The sequence below is a fragment of the Micropterus salmoides genome, unplaced genomic scaffold (assembly GCF_014851395.1).
Source record: "Micropterus salmoides isolate LMB-PRFRI ecotype aquatic unplaced genomic scaffold, ASM1485139v1 Ms_hic_scaffold_18, whole genome shotgun sequence".
In the NCBI taxonomy this organism is placed as follows: domain Eukaryota; kingdom Metazoa; phylum Chordata; class Actinopteri; order Centrarchiformes; family Centrarchidae; genus Micropterus; species Micropterus salmoides.
In genome coordinates, this window is record NW_024040928.1 from 17783227 (window position 1) to 17803309 (window position 20083).

The 20083-nt window shown below is 41.4% G+C and overlaps 2 protein-coding genes and 1 non-coding gene across 5 annotated transcripts in view; all 3 read right to left on the minus strand.

Moving 5' to 3' along the window:
- Positions 1-697: 697 nt before the first annotated feature.
- LOC119908766 (T-complex protein 1 subunit alpha-like) lies at positions 698-7547 on the minus strand. The gene is made up of 12 exons (XM_038726613.1): positions 7392-7547; positions 6638-6723; positions 6404-6532; positions 5954-6051; positions 5714-5824; positions 5388-5569; positions 4428-4554; positions 3991-4166; positions 3384-3507; positions 1810-2002; positions 1475-1638; positions 698-1112 (listed from the first exon to the last, which is right to left on the minus strand). Exons 1-12 carry the CDS (start codon positions 7462-7464, stop codon positions 899-901), a joined length of 1677 nt encoding a protein of 558 aa, XP_038582541.1. The 5' UTR covers positions 7465-7547; the 3' UTR covers positions 698-898.
- LOC119909614 lies at positions 7005-7142 on the minus strand. Its single transcript, XR_005445501.1, has one exon. It is a non-coding gene; the product is annotated as a small nucleolar RNA SNORA29 (small nucleolar RNA).
- Positions 7548-9630: 2083 nt separating the features above from the next.
- LOC119908805 (pleckstrin homology domain-containing family G member 1) overlaps positions 9631-20083 on the minus strand; it is a 71562-nt gene continuing 61109 nt past the window's right edge. For 2 of the 3 annotated variants that reach the window (XM_038726673.1, XM_038726675.1), the window contains exons 6-17: positions 19801-19951; positions 19213-19344; positions 18130-18312; positions 17929-18024; positions 17484-17570; positions 16716-16749; positions 16445-16537; positions 16309-16370; positions 15972-16157; positions 15737-15856; positions 13797-15639; positions 9631-12665 (exon numbers count right to left, since the gene is read on the minus strand). In XM_038726673.1, the coding sequence (XP_038582601.1) occupies positions 11659-12665; positions 13797-15639; positions 15737-15856; positions 15972-16157; positions 16309-16370; positions 16445-16537; positions 16716-16749; positions 17484-17570; positions 17929-18024; positions 18130-18312; positions 19213-19344; positions 19801-19951 (3994 nt within the window). In that variant the 3' untranslated portion in view covers positions 9631-11658. The remainder of the gene's footprint in view (positions 12666-13796; positions 15640-15736; positions 15857-15971; positions 16158-16308; positions 16371-16444; positions 16538-16715; positions 16750-17483; positions 17571-17928; positions 18025-18129; positions 18313-19212; positions 19345-19800; positions 19952-20083) is intronic. The other variant, XM_038726674.1, reaches the window with a different exon arrangement.

Sequence of the window (20083 nt, forward strand, 5' to 3'; positions counted from 1 at the left end):
TAATTGATATATTGCTTGACAATCCTAAAGTGATGCATCATGATATCCAACTATTAATACAAAATGCCTGTGAAAAAGTTTACTATTTATTGGCTGCAAATCCAAACTGTTAGGAAACAGCACCATTCAGTCTGTAAATAAAACTACAGAGCAACTATGAAAAATTATCAAAACATTTGTTATAAAAGGCACAAAATGCAAATTCACTACATTTTACACTGCAAATACAAGTACTACTAGTACTACTTAAATCTAATCTGTACATCACATTAACTGTTCAGTGACACAGCATTGTGCCGCCCTTTGTCTTCCTACTGATAGCTGTAGCTGGTCTGTGTGGAGTGCGGAAGCAGAAGAGTAACATTAGCAGATCAAGACAGTGAAGTTAGCAGCTATTTATTTCACACAGAGCTCAGGAAACATGTACTTTAAGCATTTGCACAGTGTCAACTATGGATGTTTGCATGTGAAGCAAAAAGTGTAGTTGTCAATTGTATTTTCGTGATCGCAACGCTAATGTCATTTAGCATATTAATGGAGATTCCCATTATGTTAGCAGTGAGCTAACCGTTGAAGAGCTATTTTATTATTTAGCAATTTGATGGGCTGGAATATCGATACAGTATCATGGAAAAATATACGATATTGCCGTATCGATTTATTGTCACAATCCTAACAGACAATGAACCAATCAACGTCCATTTCCAACCATTGGAGCTTTATTAAGTGTCCAAAAAAAAAAACTAATCGCTTACAGTTCCTCTGGAGAGGAGAGCCCAGAGGGAGTGGGAGAACAGTAAACAGGCAAAGTGCACAGCCTACAACTACAGCAACAGCCATAAAGAGCTCCTTATGTATAAATACAGACAATGAACCTATTTGGACCAATCGTAGCCTTTTAACCATCCAGAGATCCCGATTGCACGGCATCCTGGTACGACTGCCCGCCCTCCTTCTGCTCTGGGAACAGTTTGATGAGGTCGTCAATACGGAGGATGGTGATGGCAGCCTCTGTGGCAAACTTGAGGCTCTTTGTTTTGACCATGGTGGGCTCGTACACGCCCGCCTGACGGTTGTCTCTAGGCTTGCCGTTCACCAGGTCCAGACCAATCCTACAAGCCAAAAAAAAGAAAGTATTCAAATACTGTATATGTTCACCTGAGACAGTAAAAAGGAAATTGTCTTAAAAGTTAATCTTGTTTCTGGCAAGAGCGTTTGTTTGAACAATCTCATACAAAAGGCATGTCGAATGTTCAGACAGCAACTAACCTTTTGTTTTTTAATTGATTTATCTGCCAATTTCATATTTATTTATTCTTCAGTTTAGAATAATATAGTGAACATCAACTCAGCCTCATTAATCATAGACAGACCAAATCCATATAGTGCCACTTCACTAAATGGAACACCTAAAGGGCAATTTGTAAATACAGACATTACGGTTTCATGACTGGTGCAGTAAGGAAAGACTCACCACTTGAGATTCTTGCGTTCAGGATTAACCTGAGCCTCATTGTGGAAGGCCCTTAGCTTCGCCACCAGATCAGTGGAGTCCTGTGCTGCATTCACAGCCAGCGTCTTAGGGATGACGAGGAGAGACCGAGCAAACTCTGCAATAGCCAGCTGCTCTCGGGAACCCTAAAGAAACCATGGTGATGAGTAACATTTCAGCATTGGGAAAACTGGCTCACCGCCAACACTACACTGATCACTACACAAATCATCTCTTAAAAAAATAAAATGAAGAGGCACCTAACCAACAGTTGCATGCTTGACAAATGAACGTGTTTTTTTAAAGATATGACTCACCATGCTGGTAGCGTAATTCTCAAGGTAGATTGACAGCGCTGCCTCCACAGCGCCTCCTCCTGGAACTACAGACTTTGACTCTAGCACTCTCTTGACCACACAGAGGGCATCATGCATGGAGCGCTCCATCTCGTCACACATGAAGTCGTTGGCCCCGCGCAAAATGATGGATGCTGATGTGCGTGCTTTGGTACTGAGGTGATTCAAAGGTAGGAGAAAACAGAACCGGTATAGTTAACATGTGCTAAGGTGTTGAAAATGTTAATGTCAATAAACACGAGGGGTTTCTACATGATGATCTACAGATCATGCAAATCCAAATACTTTTCATTTGTCTCAATTTATCTTTGACATTTTTCACAGAACAAAAGGCAACGCAAGATGTATTCCCAAGCAAACATTTAGCAAGTTTAGCATGTGTACAGATTGAGCAAAGATGTCTCTGTTCAGAGCTTATAACACTGACAACTTGTGGTCAAACTACAAAAAAGCATGTTTACATAGACTAATGCCTCGTGCAGACTACACGACTTTCAGCGTCGGCCGATGGCACTACACAACTTGCCATCTTGTGACTGAAGTATTTAAGTCATTGTGGCGTTCACACTGCGGGACTGATCGGTGACAAGAGGGTCACACGCTACGCGAGCTGACAACGACTGTCACCCGACGCTGGTCTCCACGTTTTGTCAAGAAAACACGGGAAATGTGAAACGGGAAATGACGCGAACCTACACACAAAACAGTTGCTGTTTGTTATTATAAAGATAGGAATTTTAAAGACAAAAATATAGGTGAAAGAATGGATTAGCACAGGCAGGTAGCAGGGATTGTCTTTGTTACAGAGAAAGCTGGAGGTGAGTAGAAAGTGTTTAGCGGTAAAAAAGTAGCTGCCTGCTCTCATTGGCTGGATGTCGAGTTGGCTGACTGTTCCAGATATTTGGCATGCTAGATATCTGGCAGACGTCGGCGATCTGTCAGAAATGTGTCGGGAGCCGTTTTTGATGAGTCGTCGTGTAGCTCACACAGAATGACTGGCGACCGCCGATCACAGCTTGACGGTCAAACGAGTGGCAAATCGGGGTAAAAATTGTGTAGTGTGAACTAGGCTTAAGCAGCTTTTAATGATGCCATGAGATTACTACTTAAGAGACCTAGATGGTGTAGTGCAAGTGAAATGTTTGTGTAGTAAAAATATCATGTATAAATTTATTTGCTGTCTTAATGAATCTGAAAAATGTCAAAACACAACATTATCAAAACACAAGGTTTAGTACTACATGCTACCAATTCCAGGTGTGGAGACCTTGGTGCAGTTGTCTCTTTGTAAGACATTAATGTGAAAAAGCCAGCCATAGGGTTTCAAATGCATGTTTTCTTTAAAAACGCAATAAAAAAAAATTGCCAATATTACACCATTTACCAAACTACAGATGTGATAAAATTGCATGCATTGAAATGTTCTCACCTACAGTTGTACTGATGAAAGCTTATGACTCAGCACAGAGTTAGGAGTACTCTGTAGTTACCAGTATAAAGTATAAGACACTGCTATATATAGTTACAGTTCTTACTTCTTAACAAGGATGAGCTCGTCATCACAGATGCGTTCCTGCACAACCTCCTCAGCCTGGCCGAGCATTGTGGCCTCAAACGTCTCCTCTCCCTCCAGATTGGTCAAAGAAGGGCACATGGTGGCTGAGAATGGACAAACACAACTAATGTCACAGTGATATTTATTAGTTTAAAAATCAATCATTCAATATGACGGCTTGACCAAGACATTTTTTATTTTAATTATTTATTTATTTGAAAGGGACAATGCAAACAATGTCAAAACAAAGCTTGTCACTGAAGTGCTGCATATAACGTTTGTAGCTAATGCTAATTTTCAACTCCTGTCCCTGGTTGGGCTTTTATATACAATAGAATTTAATACTTCACTGCTTCAATTTAAAAAAAATAATATAAAGATGATATATAAACATGCATATCATATACAACTCTTACCTACTTACAATAATTAAAAATTAGTACACTTTTGGTTTGTCTTTAACCAGTTTTTAAGCCTGGAAGTAAACATTTTAAAGTCAGGTACAGTCTTGATGTCAGAGTTAAAACATGTACACAGCAGTAACACAAAAGCCACTCAGCACAAACTTCGGCGGGCTCCACCCCTACCTCCTGTTGCCTTGGCAATGCGTTTGAGGTCCTTCTTGAGAACCCTTCTCACTGCCATGGCTCCTACGTCCACAAAGTACTTAAGACACATATCATCAATGCCTCCGGTGGTCAGGATAACGTTGGCGCCTGATGCCAAAATCTTTTGGATCCTCTCCTTGGTGATATCAGATTCTCTGGAGCAACGAAATCCAAAAGTGAATCAGGTTCACCAGCAATATTTTTAATACAATACATTGTATAATATAATGCAAAATTGTCCAGCCCACAGTAGTGGTTCAACAGCTCAGAGAGAAGCTGCTGCCTTGACTGAGGGGCTGCTTATATTTTCTCCCACGCGTATCACTGTGCAAACTATTGATTGAGCATCACAGCAAATTTAAATGGGATCATTTTCAAGGGTATTGTGACAGTACAAGAAGGGAGAAATGATCTACCTTTGTCTGATCTGGTCAAGCTTCTCTGGATCGTTGATAATGACTTGTACTCCCATCTTCATCTTGGTCTTCTGCAGGCTGAAGTCCAAGCAAGCAATCTTGGCGTTAACGACGCGCTTTACCATGCCTTTGGAAAAAACACAAAACAGCATTTTTAAATGGGGGAAAATATCCATGGAATAATTCAAACTGACTACCTTAGAACTTGACAGTTTGATAACAAAATGAAGATGTTCAAACATGTCATTTTGCTTTGGGCTATTATTTTGTCTGGCTAGAAAGGTGGTGCCACAGTTTACAAACTACTGTGTCTACAATGCCTTTCAAAGCCAGTGTACTGTCTCCCACGCGTATCACTGCTCACGCCATCAGGTGAGACATAGCAGCAAATTTAAATGGGAATTTGGCTATTCAAAGTGCTTTATATAGGCCAAGAAAGCATTAGAATGACTTTCAAAACAAGCAATAATAAACTGAAGACCAATTAAAACAGATAAAATGGAAAATACATAAAATAAAGAATACAAATGGAATACACCAGAAACAATTACAGTGTAGTAATAAGTTGCCCAAAATAAAACTCAAGGAATTAAGAGTGCAGAAGAGAAACCAATAAACAAAAAGCACAGGAGAACAGTTCCATTTAGATTTCAAAGTAGCATGGGTTGGGGCCTATTTGAGATCATCACGAGGTTCTGTGTACAGCACAGTAGCTAAAAGTAGCTTCCCCGTGTCTGGTTCTCTCAAAGTTGACTGCTTTGTAAAGATCTGAGGGCCCTACAGGGTTTATATTTTTCAAGGACATCAGAAATGTCTTTTTGGAAAGACCAGACCAAAGACTCCTACAATAGTCCACCATGCTAGAAATGGTAAAGTATAAGGCAACACACAATGTGGCTAAATAAATCCTCATGTTCTACATTTTAAATTCAGGAATGTCCAGCTTTGCAACAAACATACCTTGTGAGCCAACTGTGCAGTTCAGTGCATATCCGTTAACCAAGAAGCTCTCTTTCTGGCTGCGGCCATGGGCTTTCAGCACATTGACAGAGTTGATGGGATATCTGGCTACCCCCTTGTTGTCCACAAATTTCACAGCCATAGCAGCATCCACCACTATGTTAGCAAAGAAGTCTGAATCACTGAGGGCTCGGGGTTAAGGCAGACAATGGCTTTACTCACACATAAAATGTTCATTAGAAATTGTCTTCGCTCTCCTGCAAACAGATTTTATAGATTGGATCCAAACAAAACATTTATTGCATTGAACAGAAACAAAAGGATACACTCCAATGATTTTGGAGGACATGGAAGTCTTGGCTGCATTGATTAAGCACTCTCTGCCCAGCTCATCTGTTCCGATAGTGAGATTCTCGTTAATGTAGCGAACAGCCTCCCTGGAAGATGAAAGGCAAGTTCGAGCGTCAAAAAATTTGGACAGATCCGAAGCAGCCGGAGATGAGAAGCATCCATTTTTAAACACTTCTAACAAGACTACAGACTAGTCGTCAATGTCAGCATCTTACTTGCAAGCCAGACGGTATCCACTGATGACTGACGTGGGGTGAATCTTCTGCTTCACCAGCTCATCTGCACTCTTAAGAAATTCTGCAGCAAGAATTACCTGAAATGCAATGCACGCAATATACATTATGAAAAAAAAAAACTGAGAGGGATTCATATTTCAAATGAGAAGTTGAGTTTTATATTGTACCATCGTTTAATTAGAGGTGGCAGAAATGAGGCTGCTCAACCCCTTCAGACACTGAAGGAAGTTTCTCTATCCTGTTAGCATAGCCACACATCCGTAATAAAAGGCAGATGCATGGTACTAACACAGGACATTACAGTTAACTTTTTACAACAACATGAACTCAGTATGTGTCCAGCACAGTACCTAAGAGAGTATAAGGAGCTAGTAGCACCCCACTCCAAGGCTCTGACACCATACTGGAGCAGCGGTTGACCGTACTCACCACAGACGTGGTCCCATCTCCGACCTCCTTGTCCTGCAGTTCAGCCAGTTCACACAAGACCTTAGCAGCTGGGTGCTCCACTTCCAGCAGCTTCAGGATGGTTGCTCCATCGTTGGTGATGGTCACGTCCTGTCAACAGGTCCATGAGACAGATGAGCAACTCAGGCCAAAATATTTATTATGGAGCAAACAGACTGATAAAAGGGAACACATATCACTGAACGTGAAACAGACCCCAATGTCGTCCACCAACATCTTGTCGAGGCCAACGGGTCCGAGGGAGCTCTTGACGATGTTGGCGATGGATGCTGCGGCCATGACTGCAGGGAAGAAGCTACTAGTTAGCAAATACTAAATTACATTTATTCATTTTACCTGACGCTTTCATCCAAAGCGACTTACAATTGCTAATTATGTCAGAGGTCACACGCCTCTGGAGCAACTAGGGGTTAAGTGTCTTGCTCAGGGACACATTGGTGGTTGTGTCACGCGGGGTCTCACACCACGGCGCCGCCACCACCACCCCTGAAATTCCTTTCTTTCCAGTTTAATACAGCTGGTACATCCTTCAACATGTCTGACTTATAAGAATAGTTCTGTCATTAAAATATTCTGTCATTTTATTTAGTGAGGTACACAGTAAGTTAGCCACACCCTCAGACCATGACAGTGTTTTTCTATCCCATTAGCATAGCCGTCCATTCACGGTGTTGCGAGTGGAAGGTACTAAAATGGGATTACGACTTCATAATTAATATTGATGGCGTAAGGTGCCCATTGTGTGAAAACAACAGAAAGCTGTGCTTTGCAGGACTTGACCAGAGACGCAGCAGAGGCTTAAAATGAACATAAAAGTTAGCTAGCGTTAGCATTAGCCACACGTGTGTAACATGGAGTGAATGAAATCAGTTCTCCTGTCCACCATTCGTGACGCACAGAAAATACACGAAGCATTCATGAAACCAAGTAAAGCAGCACAATAACTCACCATTTTGACTACGAATATATTCGCCAGATGTTCTCTGGCCGAGCACATTTAATGGACCATCTAATAGCGACATTTTGGACCACCACACAACCAAGAAGAAAGGAAAGGAAAGGAGCAGTGCACTCTGGGTAAACTGGCATTGAGCAGAAGGTTCGAGAAGAAAATGTATTACAAAAAAACCCGGATATTACCGTAAGAGAGCTTTTAATTATGTAAAACATCTCAAGTTTAAACATGTAACGAAGTTTCATGTCAACCAGTTCCCTTATAAAACTAGAAAAGAATGTTTAGTCACGTCATTTCTTATAAACTACATTTCCCAGCATGCCTCAGCCCTTTTCTTCTTGTTAACATTCTAGTTTAGGACCAGTGCGCCATCTGTTGAGTTTTTTTTTAAAACTGACATCCATGGTGGCAAAACACCTGCTATCTGAAGTATCTAGAACAGTGATTCTCAAAGTGGGGTCCAGGGACCCCCAGTGGTCCTTGAGGGTTCCAGGGGTACCCAGGAATAGGGAAATACTTTTCAAAATAAAAGGTAACACAGCAACAGAATGTATGACTATTTTGGTCATGGGTTTCATACATTTTCAGGAGTAAAACATCTATAAGCAAAAATCCTATCAGATGTGCGACCCAGGGACAAAATCTTGTCAAATAGGGTTCCATCATCTTATCTGTGTCAGTTTAGAGATCCAGTGGATACCAGATAATTCGGAACAACAATTTTGAAGTAGAAGGAAGAAAATTTTGGTACATGACTTGCTGATTTGACATCATATTATGCAGAAACATGGTGGACAAAAGTAAATGCTTTTTATTAATTCACATATTGCATATATACTTTTTTATGCACATGTAATTTATAATATGGTATTAGGTTGTAACCATGGTTCAGGTCACGTGACCTAGATTAGTTATTTATAAGCATTAACCCTGATAACAAGTCAGTTAAAGCAATATTTTAGTGGTTTTAGAGAATGTAGCCTATTGATGCAGCAACATATCTGGGACAAAAATACTTCAAGCTTCAAACTGTGTCAGCATAACATTACACAGCAACAACATCACATATATAACAATCACCAAGAAGCTATACAAAAACATCCATATTGTTTCCACATTAGGACTTAAAGCTCACAAACACTACGGCTGCAACCAATGATTATTTGTGAAAAATGTTGATCAGTGTTTCCCAAAGCCAAGGTGATGTCCTCAAATGTCTTCTTTTGTCCACATCCAAAATGTATTTATTTTACTTACTGTCATAGAGTAAACAAACCAGAAAATGAAAAATTTGAGAAGCTAAAATCAGAGAATTTGGTCTTTTTTCTTTAAAAAAGACTTAAAGCGATTAATCGTTTATCAAAATAGTTGACGATAAATTTAATAGTTTACAACTAATCAATCGTTGCAGTTCTACTGAACACACCGAAGTCGGAAGAATTACTTACAAGTTACTTAACTTCTTAGATTGACAATCGCAGAAGAGAAATGTCAGATATCTCTATCTCAGATATTTAAGGCAATTGAAATGAAATAGTTTGCCCACTAGAGAGGACTGACAAGTCTGACAAAACAAAGTGTCCTCCCCAGTAAATCTCTTGGTCACAATTCTTGAAAAACAAAAGTGTAAGGGATCCTTATCATACCATCAAAATTATTGTTTTACATTAAAACATTAACATTGGTTTATTTATTATAAGATTTTTAATCATCAAATTTAGATATTGGTTTTGGCTTAAATAGAATTGATTTGGTTGGGCTGTATGCCTTGTCACAAAGGAAATATCTATTTTTGGAATAAAAATTGTCCGTCTGTGGGAATCATTTCTTATCTACTAGAATGTAATAACCAACACCTCAATGTAGTGGGATGCTATTTATATTATATTTTCCATCAGAATATAAACTGATATCCCTAATATGGGATAAAAACAAAGCTATCTAGGCCTATATACATGTTATTTGCTAAAAGAATAAGTGGGTAATTAATTACTTTTATCCCCCCATTGAGCATATTATCAAAAATGACTATAACCAAATGATTAGCATCTCGAATACTGTCATATTTTCAGGCTGCTCTGCTTGAATGTGATGTCTCACAATTCTCTTTCAAAAAATAAGTTACAAATACTTCATATTGATTAACATAAACTCTGAATGGTATCAGCTGCTGTACTGCATCATGTTCAATGTGGTGACATATTTATTTAATGATAACCACAAAACACAGAGATGAGTTTAATCTGAATTTATTACCTCCAATACATTGTTCAGCAATGACAACTAGGCAGTTAAGAAAATACAGTACACTTAACTTATACATTAAAGCATTATAAAGCATACCTATGGCATACAAGAATAACCTTCCTAAAATGTACATCTTTACAAAGTGTTTACAGATAAAACATAAAAAAGACAGAAAAGTGCAAAACAGAGTCAATGAAGACTGATGATCCCCACCAGTGAAACAGAGGACAAAAATGTACAAAAAACCCCCAACATACTTCATATTCCTAACTTGCTTGTGATGCACATTTCCTGATATGAACAGTAGGCCAAGATATTGTGCTTTTAAACTTTTCACGTGGTATTGTGATTTGGAACTTGTCTTAAGCAGTGCGTGATAGAAAACCCACTTCTGAAAAACATTCACAGTATCTGATTCAAATATTGTCTGTGTCCCAGAATCTAAATAAAACAATCTTTTAATAAATTAAAATAAATTTTACTTTATTTTACAACATGTCTGTGGCTTGAAGAAATAGTGATAAGGGCCAAAATAAAAGGGGTGCTTTCAAATACATAGGACACATTTTGTGATTTTTGTAAAGACAGCTTCAACAAGTGTGCGGTAAATCCTGGGTATGCTTCAAGGGGAGAGAAAACAACCTTATTGAAGTGACTCACAACTATCTGACTTTGACCCTCTTTCTGTGACTGTGGATGCAGTATCAGTAGTGTGATAGAACAAACAAAGAAAACAAAGAGTTGACTATTCATTTGGAAGAAAAAAATACACCAAATACAGTACTGTAGTCTTTTAACTATCTCTCCTTAATGCTCTCCTTCGTGGTCCCTCTGAAAACCAAAGCTTACAATAAGTATGATTAAAAAATAATAAAAACATCATCCACTTCTTGAGATGCACATTTCACTCTACATGATGGATGCCCCCAGACCATAACAAGTAAAAACATCTCTGATTTACTCACAGATTCAAAATAAATATGAAGTTCTATGGTTTCTTATAGATTATCTAAAATATCAGCATTTTGTCTTGATTTTGGTACAATACCCTATTGATGACAAAGGTGGTAGGTAGAGGGAAATACATTAACTTCATTTAGACTTACAGGTCTAAGTCTAGTTATACTTAACCTATTGGATCTTGTAATAGCCAACATGTTTGTTTGTTTTTACAGTTGCATCCTTGTTGTTACAATTATTGCTAAAAAGCTGTTAAAAGTGACAATCTAGCCTGCAATTTTTTAACTGTTGCTTATTCACAACTGTTTGATAGTGTAAGCACAATTAAAAACACTATCCACCGCTGTGGTTAACCACTCCTCTAAAGGTTAAGATGAACTAGTGCTGGAAATGCAGTTAAAATAACCTTAACAGCAAAATAAAAGAGCTTGAAGAGGTACTCCTGACATGTTGAGTCAAGATCCAAGATTGTTTTTTAGAGTTTTGATGGCTGTGCTTTGTTTTGAGATGTTGGGCATACAATCTGTAATCCTGAACTATTGTATCGCTACAGTAGTTTATTGGCACAAATCCTCCAGCAAAATCAAATCCTACTACTCCAATTATCTCTACAAGGCTGACATGTAAAGCAATAAAGGAGTTTGAATCCCTTTTTATATTAAAACCCATTCAGCTGCACTGAATGCTAAACTTTCCTCTCTTTGAAACATACATGAGAAGGCAGTTTGAAGTTTGTTGAAGTGCTAAGGCAGCTCACATGCAGGCCGTGATGTGGCATTTTGACTAAAAATAGTAACCCATCATGTATTTTACACTGAAGCCCTGTAACAGAGAGTTTAGGTGTTCGCATAAGTTGTTCCAAATATGTCAGTAATTAAAGAAATTGCATCAGATTATTTTGTGAAATGTGTTATGTTTGTGTAATATTTCTTTTTGTTTGTGGACTATGATGTTTAATGATGTAGGGCATTCAAGGCAAAGCAGCTGTGTCCCTTTTGTTGCTATATGCTGTATGTTTATATTTATATATTTGGCTTTTAGTTGTCCTATAGACTCAGGCAAAGCTACTGGAGCTCAGACACTGAAACTTCTCCCTCAGAGACTGGACAATTTTGGGTTGGCTCTGCTGCGGCTCGCTCCACAGGTACTTCTCCAGCTGCTCACGGTCCAGAGACCTTAGCGGGACGCAGGAGCGCACCGGTGTGCATGGCAGACTCTGGGAGTGGACGAGACTCCGGTTCTGATTTGAAAGGACTGCCGAGCTGCCATTTCCCTGTGCCAACCTGTCCTGTTCCTGCTCGCTCTCGTCCTCTGAGCGGATCTCTACATAGTCATCATCATCTTCTCCATTGTCCTTAAAATTAGCCAGGTAGTTCTGGGTGGCACTGAGTATGCTCAGTGCAGAAGCCCGGTTTAGGACCACCACCTGTTGACCATCTTGTAAAGTGAGGTCTGACTGTCCCTGGTTAGAGCGCTCTGGAAGGCTACTCTGCCGACCAGCACGACCCAGACTGGGGCCGTGGAGTCTGTCTGTGGATCGATCCGCAGAGGGTCCATTACATTTGAGTCCAGACTGGTTCTTCTCCTGCTGCTGGCTGCCCAGAGAGCTGACTGACTGACAATGACCGGATGGGGCAGACTTTGAGGAGGGCAAAGACGGAGAGTTAAAGGAAGGATGTCTCTTAATGGAACTGTACACATGCTCCTCTTTTTCGCTTGGCGCCGACATGCATGAGCTCCATCTCTGGGACGGGGGGCTGATTGGAGAAGGAGGAAAGGTCTGGAAAGAAGGGATGGAGCAGGAGGAGGTAAGTCTGTGCGGGGTAGAAGGCGCCTGAGCATCTTCCACCTCACTGGATGAGGAGACAAAGCTGGCCAGCTCTCCGTTGCTGTAAGTAGAGTGGAGCCAGTAATCCTCCAGGGAGGTCTCAGGCATGGACGGAGAAGATGACAGCCCTGGATGGCTGTGATGTGGGGTGGCTGAGTTCTGACCAGCTGGACCGGGAGGATCCTTAAACATTACCTGGTCATAGAGCTGGGAGTACTCTGCTATCCTTGCACCTGAAGAGGGAACACAGGGATGTAAAGAAGGTGTGAGTAGGGTATGTTTGTATATTTGGCCATTTGCCACTAGCAGAAAGCTGTGAACAAAACTTTGACATCCTATCACCTTTTAGGTTGACGTGTTTACAAAGCCAGCAGATACAGAGCAACAATAGCATTTATTGGTTTTGTTTTTGGCCACTTTGCTATTTCAAATCTGTCTGTTCAGCTGTTAAATGCTCCACTATGTTCCCCAGCTAGTAGCTAAGGCTGTCTGTCTGCTGGGTAGGCAGTGTACAGTGGATATTACATTTAAATTTACTCATTTGACACTTTTATCCAAAGCGACTTACATTTGAGGAACAACAAACAAGCATCAATAAAGCATCAATCATTATCATATTATCAGAGCTAACTGCTGTGGCTAAAATGCTAGTGGTGAAAGTGAACCAAAACATTAAAGTTGCGGCAGGAAAATCAAAACAATGAGCTGAAAGACACTAGAGCACTATAGAGCTGAGGGGAACTGAAGAGTCAGGTAATTCATTCACTACAACTGACCCTTTTCACGTTACACATAAATCATGTGATCCATTGTCATAAAGATATTGATTATAGCTGCTTGAAATAAAAAATAAAAAATCAGTTTAGTCTGAAAAACATGAACCCAAATACAGTCATGTCTAGGCATGTACTGATCTGAGCGACCAGAGGAGAAATTCATTAAAGTTTCTTTGTTACTGTAATTATAAAACATAGACCAGAAACATGACCCAGGTCAGATCCAGGTCAGATCCAGGTCTTGTAAAAGTTTAAATAAGGTCAGGCAGTGACAAAAATGCTGTATGAGTGTCTAGTTAAGACATGATGCAAAGCTTTATATTATTTTACAAAAAAATTATTGCAATTCGTTCCATGAAGTGAGGTCTACAGATTTTAAATTTGGGAAAAGAGACAGCACTTCTACAGTATCAGATGGATACTCATCAGTCATCGTCATTGACAGATACTGCTTTGGCAGAGTTTGGGTATTGGAATTGATATTGGGAAAGAAGGTTAGGGTAAGCCAGATCAGTGCATTCCTAGTCGCAATTATCAGTGACACTAGAATTCAAAACTATGTTTTGAGGACAAAATGTTTTATGTTACCTATGGCAGCGCCTCCTTGTTTCTTTTCTTCTAAGATGGCTGCCAGGTCTTTCTGCTTCTTCTCAGGTCTGGCCCGACTACAAGAGTCTCCAGGGTCCATGCTCCTCATTCGCAGCAGCTGGTTGGCTTTCTTGATCTTCTGGCTATACTGCCGTGCCATCAAGAACACCCGGCTCTTTGATTTATCCATCAGGTCTAGGGGAAAGTCAACAGACTCACCCAGCAAGAGAGAGGAGGAGGCCAGGGGGGAGTCCAGACCAGCCAGCTCCCGTGGAAACAAGCTATGAAGGTCCTTAAGGGGGTTATCCCTCTGAGGGGTGTTTCTTTGAGGAAGCTCCACCAGGTCATCGTCCTCTAGGCGGAAGCTGCCGCTGCTGAGGCGAGCTAGTCTTTTACGAATGTTCTTCACTGTGCCTGGGAGGGGCTCTGGTGTGTCAGGAAGGGGGCGTGATGTAGGAGCACAGTCTTGGTTTTCTTCTGCGCCTTCAATTTGAGGGTCAGGGAGGTTGATGACTGGGATGGTGAATGACGGTGTGGAGGTGGCAGGTGAGGGTTTAGCCTGATGCGTTGGGGAACTCTTGGCTGCTTGAGGACTAATTGCTGTGGTGCTCTTTGTAGGGCTGTTTTTGACTGAGGAGGCCTTCTTAGGCGACTCACTGGCACTAACAGGGAAGGCAGCCGGGAGTCTATCAGCTTTCTTCTCATTGCTCTTGATATAGTTTTCCAGGTCGTTCCAGATCTCATCGACCTGCTCTGACATCTTATCCCCTTTCTGTGAACGCTGAGAGAAGGTCTCAGAGGCCGATGAGGAGGAATAATCTGGCTCAAACGAACACGAGACAGGGTGGTTGGTGTCTGGTCCTTCATCCTCTCCAAAGTGGAGGCTCTCCTCGGATACAAACCCTCTAAGGCTTTCAGTCAGGTCTTGTTCAGAGGCCAGCAGACTGTCCCTCTCTTGTTTTAGTTTGTTGCCTTCATTCATTCCTTTAGCCTCTGTTGATGGAGGATCCCTGAAACAGATAGTGTCATAGATGTTCTCCTCTACTATTTTGAGCTCACATGTTCCAAATGGCCTCCCTTCCTGTGTGGAGGACCTGTTGCTTTCTGAGGAACTCTCTGGTTCAATCATAGGCTCTCTGACCCCTGGAACCTCTGGAGCATGTGGTACCCTTGCTGACAGGCCCTGGGAACCCTGTGCATTAGTAGACGTTTCTTTCCGTGACTGGCTTTCCTCAGGATCTCTTCTGATGAGGCCCATGCTCTTTAGATCCTCATAGCTGATGTTGTCATACACATTTTCAATATCATCTATTGTTAGCTGTTCGGCTGAGGACGATCCAGATATGTCATTGCTGGATGATTCAGTGTGGATCACTTCCAAGTTGCTGTGACCAGACTCCTCATCATCAGGAGTCTGTCGGGCCTCCGTAGCCTTCTCCCCTGCGCTGCTCGCCCTCCTCAGCATTCTGCTCCCAGTGGGTGGAGGGTCAATCTGCACAATGGGCACCTGTTCAACGTGCCAGCTGCAGGGCCGAGCTGTCTTGGGCGACGAGGTGGCCTCTGACCTCTCCGAGGAAACCTCTGGTTCTGGCCCACTTGGCTCAGTGGGGACAAACATCTGGTAAATGTCCTCGTCCTCGTCATCAGGCTGCATGGTTCGCTGGCGTGTGGGGAACATGGCCCTGCGAGCACGGTGGTCTGCCCAGATGTTCCTCACAGAATGGTCACTTTCTGTGACTATTACAGAAGGAATGGGGGAGTCTGGAGGTTCTTCTGTCACGCGAGGTGACCTGAGAAGTGGCGGGTGGTGACTTCCTTCCCTAACTAGGGATTCTCTGGCTCTCTGAGAGAAAGTAAAGCAGAAGTTGTTGTTTTACACATAGTCTAAAACATCAAGATTTAAGTAGATAAAATTACCATGGTGTGTTTGTGATTAATACCTGTAGGTCTGAAGGGCTCATGTTGAAGGTTTTCCACTGTTCTATACTATCGACAGATGCCTGAGGGTTCAGCCTCTTCCTGCTGCTTTTGCCAGGGACTCGGAGTCGCTTTCCGCCTCCCTGAATGAGTTTTCCAGATTAACAATATGTTTGAAGGACTAAAGACAAAGGTGGAATTGTACAAACTGAAGTGTATGTGTAACGAATAATACTCTTTGGGCAGCTTTAATCTCACCAGCCCACTGTCATCTTCATCGTCAGCGTCTTGCTGATGTGGCTCTTCTTCTCTGTCACTGTGGTCATAGTGATCGCCTGGGTCCAGGGACTCCTGTGATTGGTTGATGAGGCTGCGGCTGCGACCGATAGTGCCCAAAGCCAGCTGGGACACTGGGGAGAGCAGGGTGGCACCCAGACTTGTTCGCTAGAGAGGAGAAAATGTTCAAAAGTTTGATCAATAAACATCTTTTTGTGTGTGTGTGTTTGTGTGTGTGTGTGTTTGTGTGTGTGTGTGTGTGTGTGTGTACTCATGCTTCTCAACCTAAAACTGTTCATCACCTCTGGTTATCACTCACCTTTTCGCCATCTGTGTTGGCTGCATTTTGCTTGGCATTCTTCAGTAATTTGGATAGAGGTTCTGGGAAGTCAAACAAAATTATTATTGATGAATTCTTAAAGTTTAGCCTTGCAAGGTAATTGCAATTTTCTTACCTTTCCTGCGCCCTCTACGAGGGGTAGGACCCTCCTTGGTCTGAGGGGAATCCTTCTTGTCTCCATCAGGGCTGTAATGAAACCCGGGATGATCTGGAGTAATGACAGAAAAGATGTCACACAACAAATACATGATGATTTAAATGTGTTAAATATGGTGAAACCTGTGGCAAAAGAACATAACAAAAAAAATATATAGCAGAATATTATTTTAATTAATTATACTTTAATTCTAATAACTCTCATAAATGTTATGTAAAGTGTCACTTACGCATTGCATCCATCTCCAAAATTGCTTGCTTAGCCTAGAATTCAAGTAATAAAATGAGAACAAGTTCAACAGGATAGCTTATGATGAACAAGGATTTAGACACTAGGTGGCACCACATTACAATCCTGGCTCCACAATTTTGCTCAGGTTTGACACTTTAACAAGCAGCCCCTTCAGGTAATCACAGAGAACTTTCTCAGTGACCTTCACCACTTACACATGGCCAAAGGCAGATGAAGAGACAGAAGAGTGATTGTGGTTTAGAGCTGCTGCAAAAATCAGTCGAATAATTGATTAGTAGTCAACTATTAAATTAATCGCTGATTAATCGCCAACTATTTTGATAATTAATTAATCACTTCGAGTAGTTTTTTAAAGAAAAAAAATGTCCAAATTCTCTTATTCCGAATGTAGATATTTTCTGGTTTCTTTCCTCCCCTGTGACAGTAAACAGAAAATATTTGGGTTGTGGACAAAAGAAGAACATTTGAAGACGTCACCTTTGGCTTTGGGGAACACTGATCGACATTAAATCGATTAATCGAGAAAATAATCTATGATTGATCGGAAATGAAAATAATCGTTAGTTGAATTAAAATAAATGAGTGGAGTGAGAGCGCATGAAAGGAAAATGAGGAGAAAAGATAGAGATGAAGGAGAAAGGAAGTAGGCGAGATGGAGTGACATTTCCAATGCATCGCACTCAAAGCCTGTGTTTACACCATCAGTGAACAGAGGGGGAGCTGTCAGGAGACGAGCTGGTCTTACCTTGGCAGGGATTTTGGCCGGGTGGTTTTCAAGTATGAGTCTTTTGAGGTGTAAGATCCACATGCGCTTGTCTTGCTGTGATTTGGCCTGAGGGCAGAGCACGAAACATCACAGAGAAGATATTGTCAAACGTGCGCTTTAAACGACGGCTGAAAGGGTTGGGATAAACCCTTAAAAATGTGGAACATGGCTTTCTTACGTCATACAAATTATCTTGTCCAAAACACAGTGGGTTAGGTATGGACGCATTAGCCTCTAACCACTCAACATGTCTGAGCGACTCACTGGGGTGAGACTGGGCTAAACAATTAGACACCTGCAAATAATTACCATACTGTCTTGCACTCTTGTTCAGTGCTGCAGGTAGTTCAAACAAAACATGTAATTATATTCATAAAGAGTTTGACTTCTGTTACGTATGCTCTCTTATGCAATGTTGCTATACCTGGACAGTGTGCTGAAGTTTGGGATTCTTGTAGTGAAACACAGTGAAACTCAGTGGTTCTTTAGGAATAACTTCCACCAGCATCAGGTTACAGCACTGCAAAAGACAGGTAGGAAGTCATGTTAAAAACACTGTTACTTAAAAGAAATATTTGCATTTTTTTGTGTCTCTTTGGGGCATGCTTTGAGTAGCATGACTGACCAGTATGTGAGCCTTGTACGTGTAGGTTTCTTCTCGTTTCTTGGTAATGAGCAAAAGCTTGTCAAACAAAAAGAGAGTTCTCTCGTTTTTGGCTCGCTGCAGACGAAACGTTCCTTCAAGAACCAGCTCTCCGTAGCCGATCAGGTCAGGGCCCTTCCAGTTGGTCAGCAGGCTTTGGATTTCCTGCACAAAACACAGAAAAAAAGAGAGTGAGGGGAGTCAAATAATTTTGGTTATTTTAACACAGAATGAGAAAAACAATGGTGCAATCGCAAAAAAAAATATATATAATACAGTAAAATAAACATTTGACCCACTGCACATTAAAATTAAGCTGAGCTGATCTGGTTTAGCAAAAAAATGGAAGAAAATGCAGAAATTTTTGTGAAAAAGCAGTGTAAGCAAGGACATTCATGTGCAGGAGTGCAAGTCCTCAAAGATTAATAATAAACCTAATTTGTATAGCACTATTTAAAACAACAGGATAGAGGATGTCTGTTATGCTACTGGAGGGAGAACAGACTAAAGACAGTAAAAACAAAAAGGTAAAGGAAAAGTAAAAAGGTCTAAGGGCAAGCAAAAAAAGTGAGGAGGACAAAATAACAAAAACAACATTTTCTTCCTATCGAGCCCATCCTTTCTCCAGACACTGAGAGTATATGCTTCCATGCACATTCCTGCATTCATCTGACCCTTCTGGCTTCCAGCTGATAGAAGAAACAAGCTATCCTTTTATGTGTCCTCCTTATGCAAGGCCATCATTAGTCCAGTGGAAAACGCAGTGACTTGCGTAAGACGTGGGGTGGATCAGAGCCTTGGCTGACTCAAACCTAGAGTTCACATAACTGTTCTGCAGAACAATAAAAGAATTGGCTCATTGAAAGGCTCGAAAATACCGCCTCCGTTTTAGTTTTAGGAATAATGACAGACATGGAAAGTGTGCAGGATGCATCATGGAGATCACACGCTCAACATTTTATGGACCCAGGAAAGGATGCCAGCAAGTGGGACAACACTTGTTTGTACATTAACAGTCCCAAATGGACTTTTTGCACAATCATGCATCTTTTGTGTTTGTTGTACCTGCAACCTAACGGCGTGCTCGTGTTTCCTCTTCATGTCGTTGATGTGCCAGGCCACTCTCTGCATGGTGTCTATGGCTTCATGCACAACCTCGTAAGTCTCGGTGTCCTTCTCCATGCGGTTGGCTATCTCCTGCACAGATGACACAAACGCCAGGAGTCAGCACTTGCACATACCCCATGCACGTACGCTTGCACGCACACACATCATACAACCATGTTCATGAAGACACATGCAAAGGGGTTGCACTCACAACACAGGCTCCCGTGTATGCGTTTCTGCACATAAACACACACTCATGCATGCTCTCTAATGCATGCACGTACAAGGTGTGCATACACAGAAACATACATACTGAGCGCCATATGTCTAAACATTTGGCTTCTCCAGTGGAGGTTGTTATTGGGAGGTGAGTCAGAAATGCTGTTATTATAGAACCGTACACATCCATTTGTATTGGTACAGATAAAAAACATTAGTGTCCTGTGCACTTACAAGTGTGTGCCTGTGCTTGCATTACTGTGGGTAAAGAGAACTGTTAAGTGTGTGTGTTTGTGTGTGAGCGAGATAGACGACAGGCAGACGTACATGCAGCAGTAGGTGGTACTTGAGAATCCTCTGCACTGGCTTGAGCAGGTAGGAGCCCAGGGGCAAGGAGTGCCTCAGAGATTCCTGGCGCTCGCGGAAAAACTTGGCCAACGCCTTGTTCCTCATACACTCTGTTAGCACAGCAACCGACCTGTGGAGACGAAACACAGCGAATAAGATATCAAGGATGTAAAAAGGAAACTTTCACCTCTGAATGGTCAGAAATCCCTAAAAAAACTAATTTGAAAGGGACAGAAAGAGATTTGACCATGGTGCTAGAACT

Coding starts and splice junctions, on each gene's coding strand:
- LOC119908766 (XM_038726613.1), bottom strand. CDS start 7,464: ATGTCGCTATTAGATGGTCCATTAAATGTGCTCGGCCAGAGAACATCT. Junction 6,533..6,637: donor TGTTGGTGGACGACATTGGG/GTCTGTTTCACG, acceptor ACCTGTTGACAG/GACGTGACCATCACCAACGA. Junction 3,508..3,990: donor CATTGCCAAGGCAACAGGAG/GTAGGGGTGGAG, acceptor GTCCATTCTCAG/CCACCATGTGCCCTTCTTTG.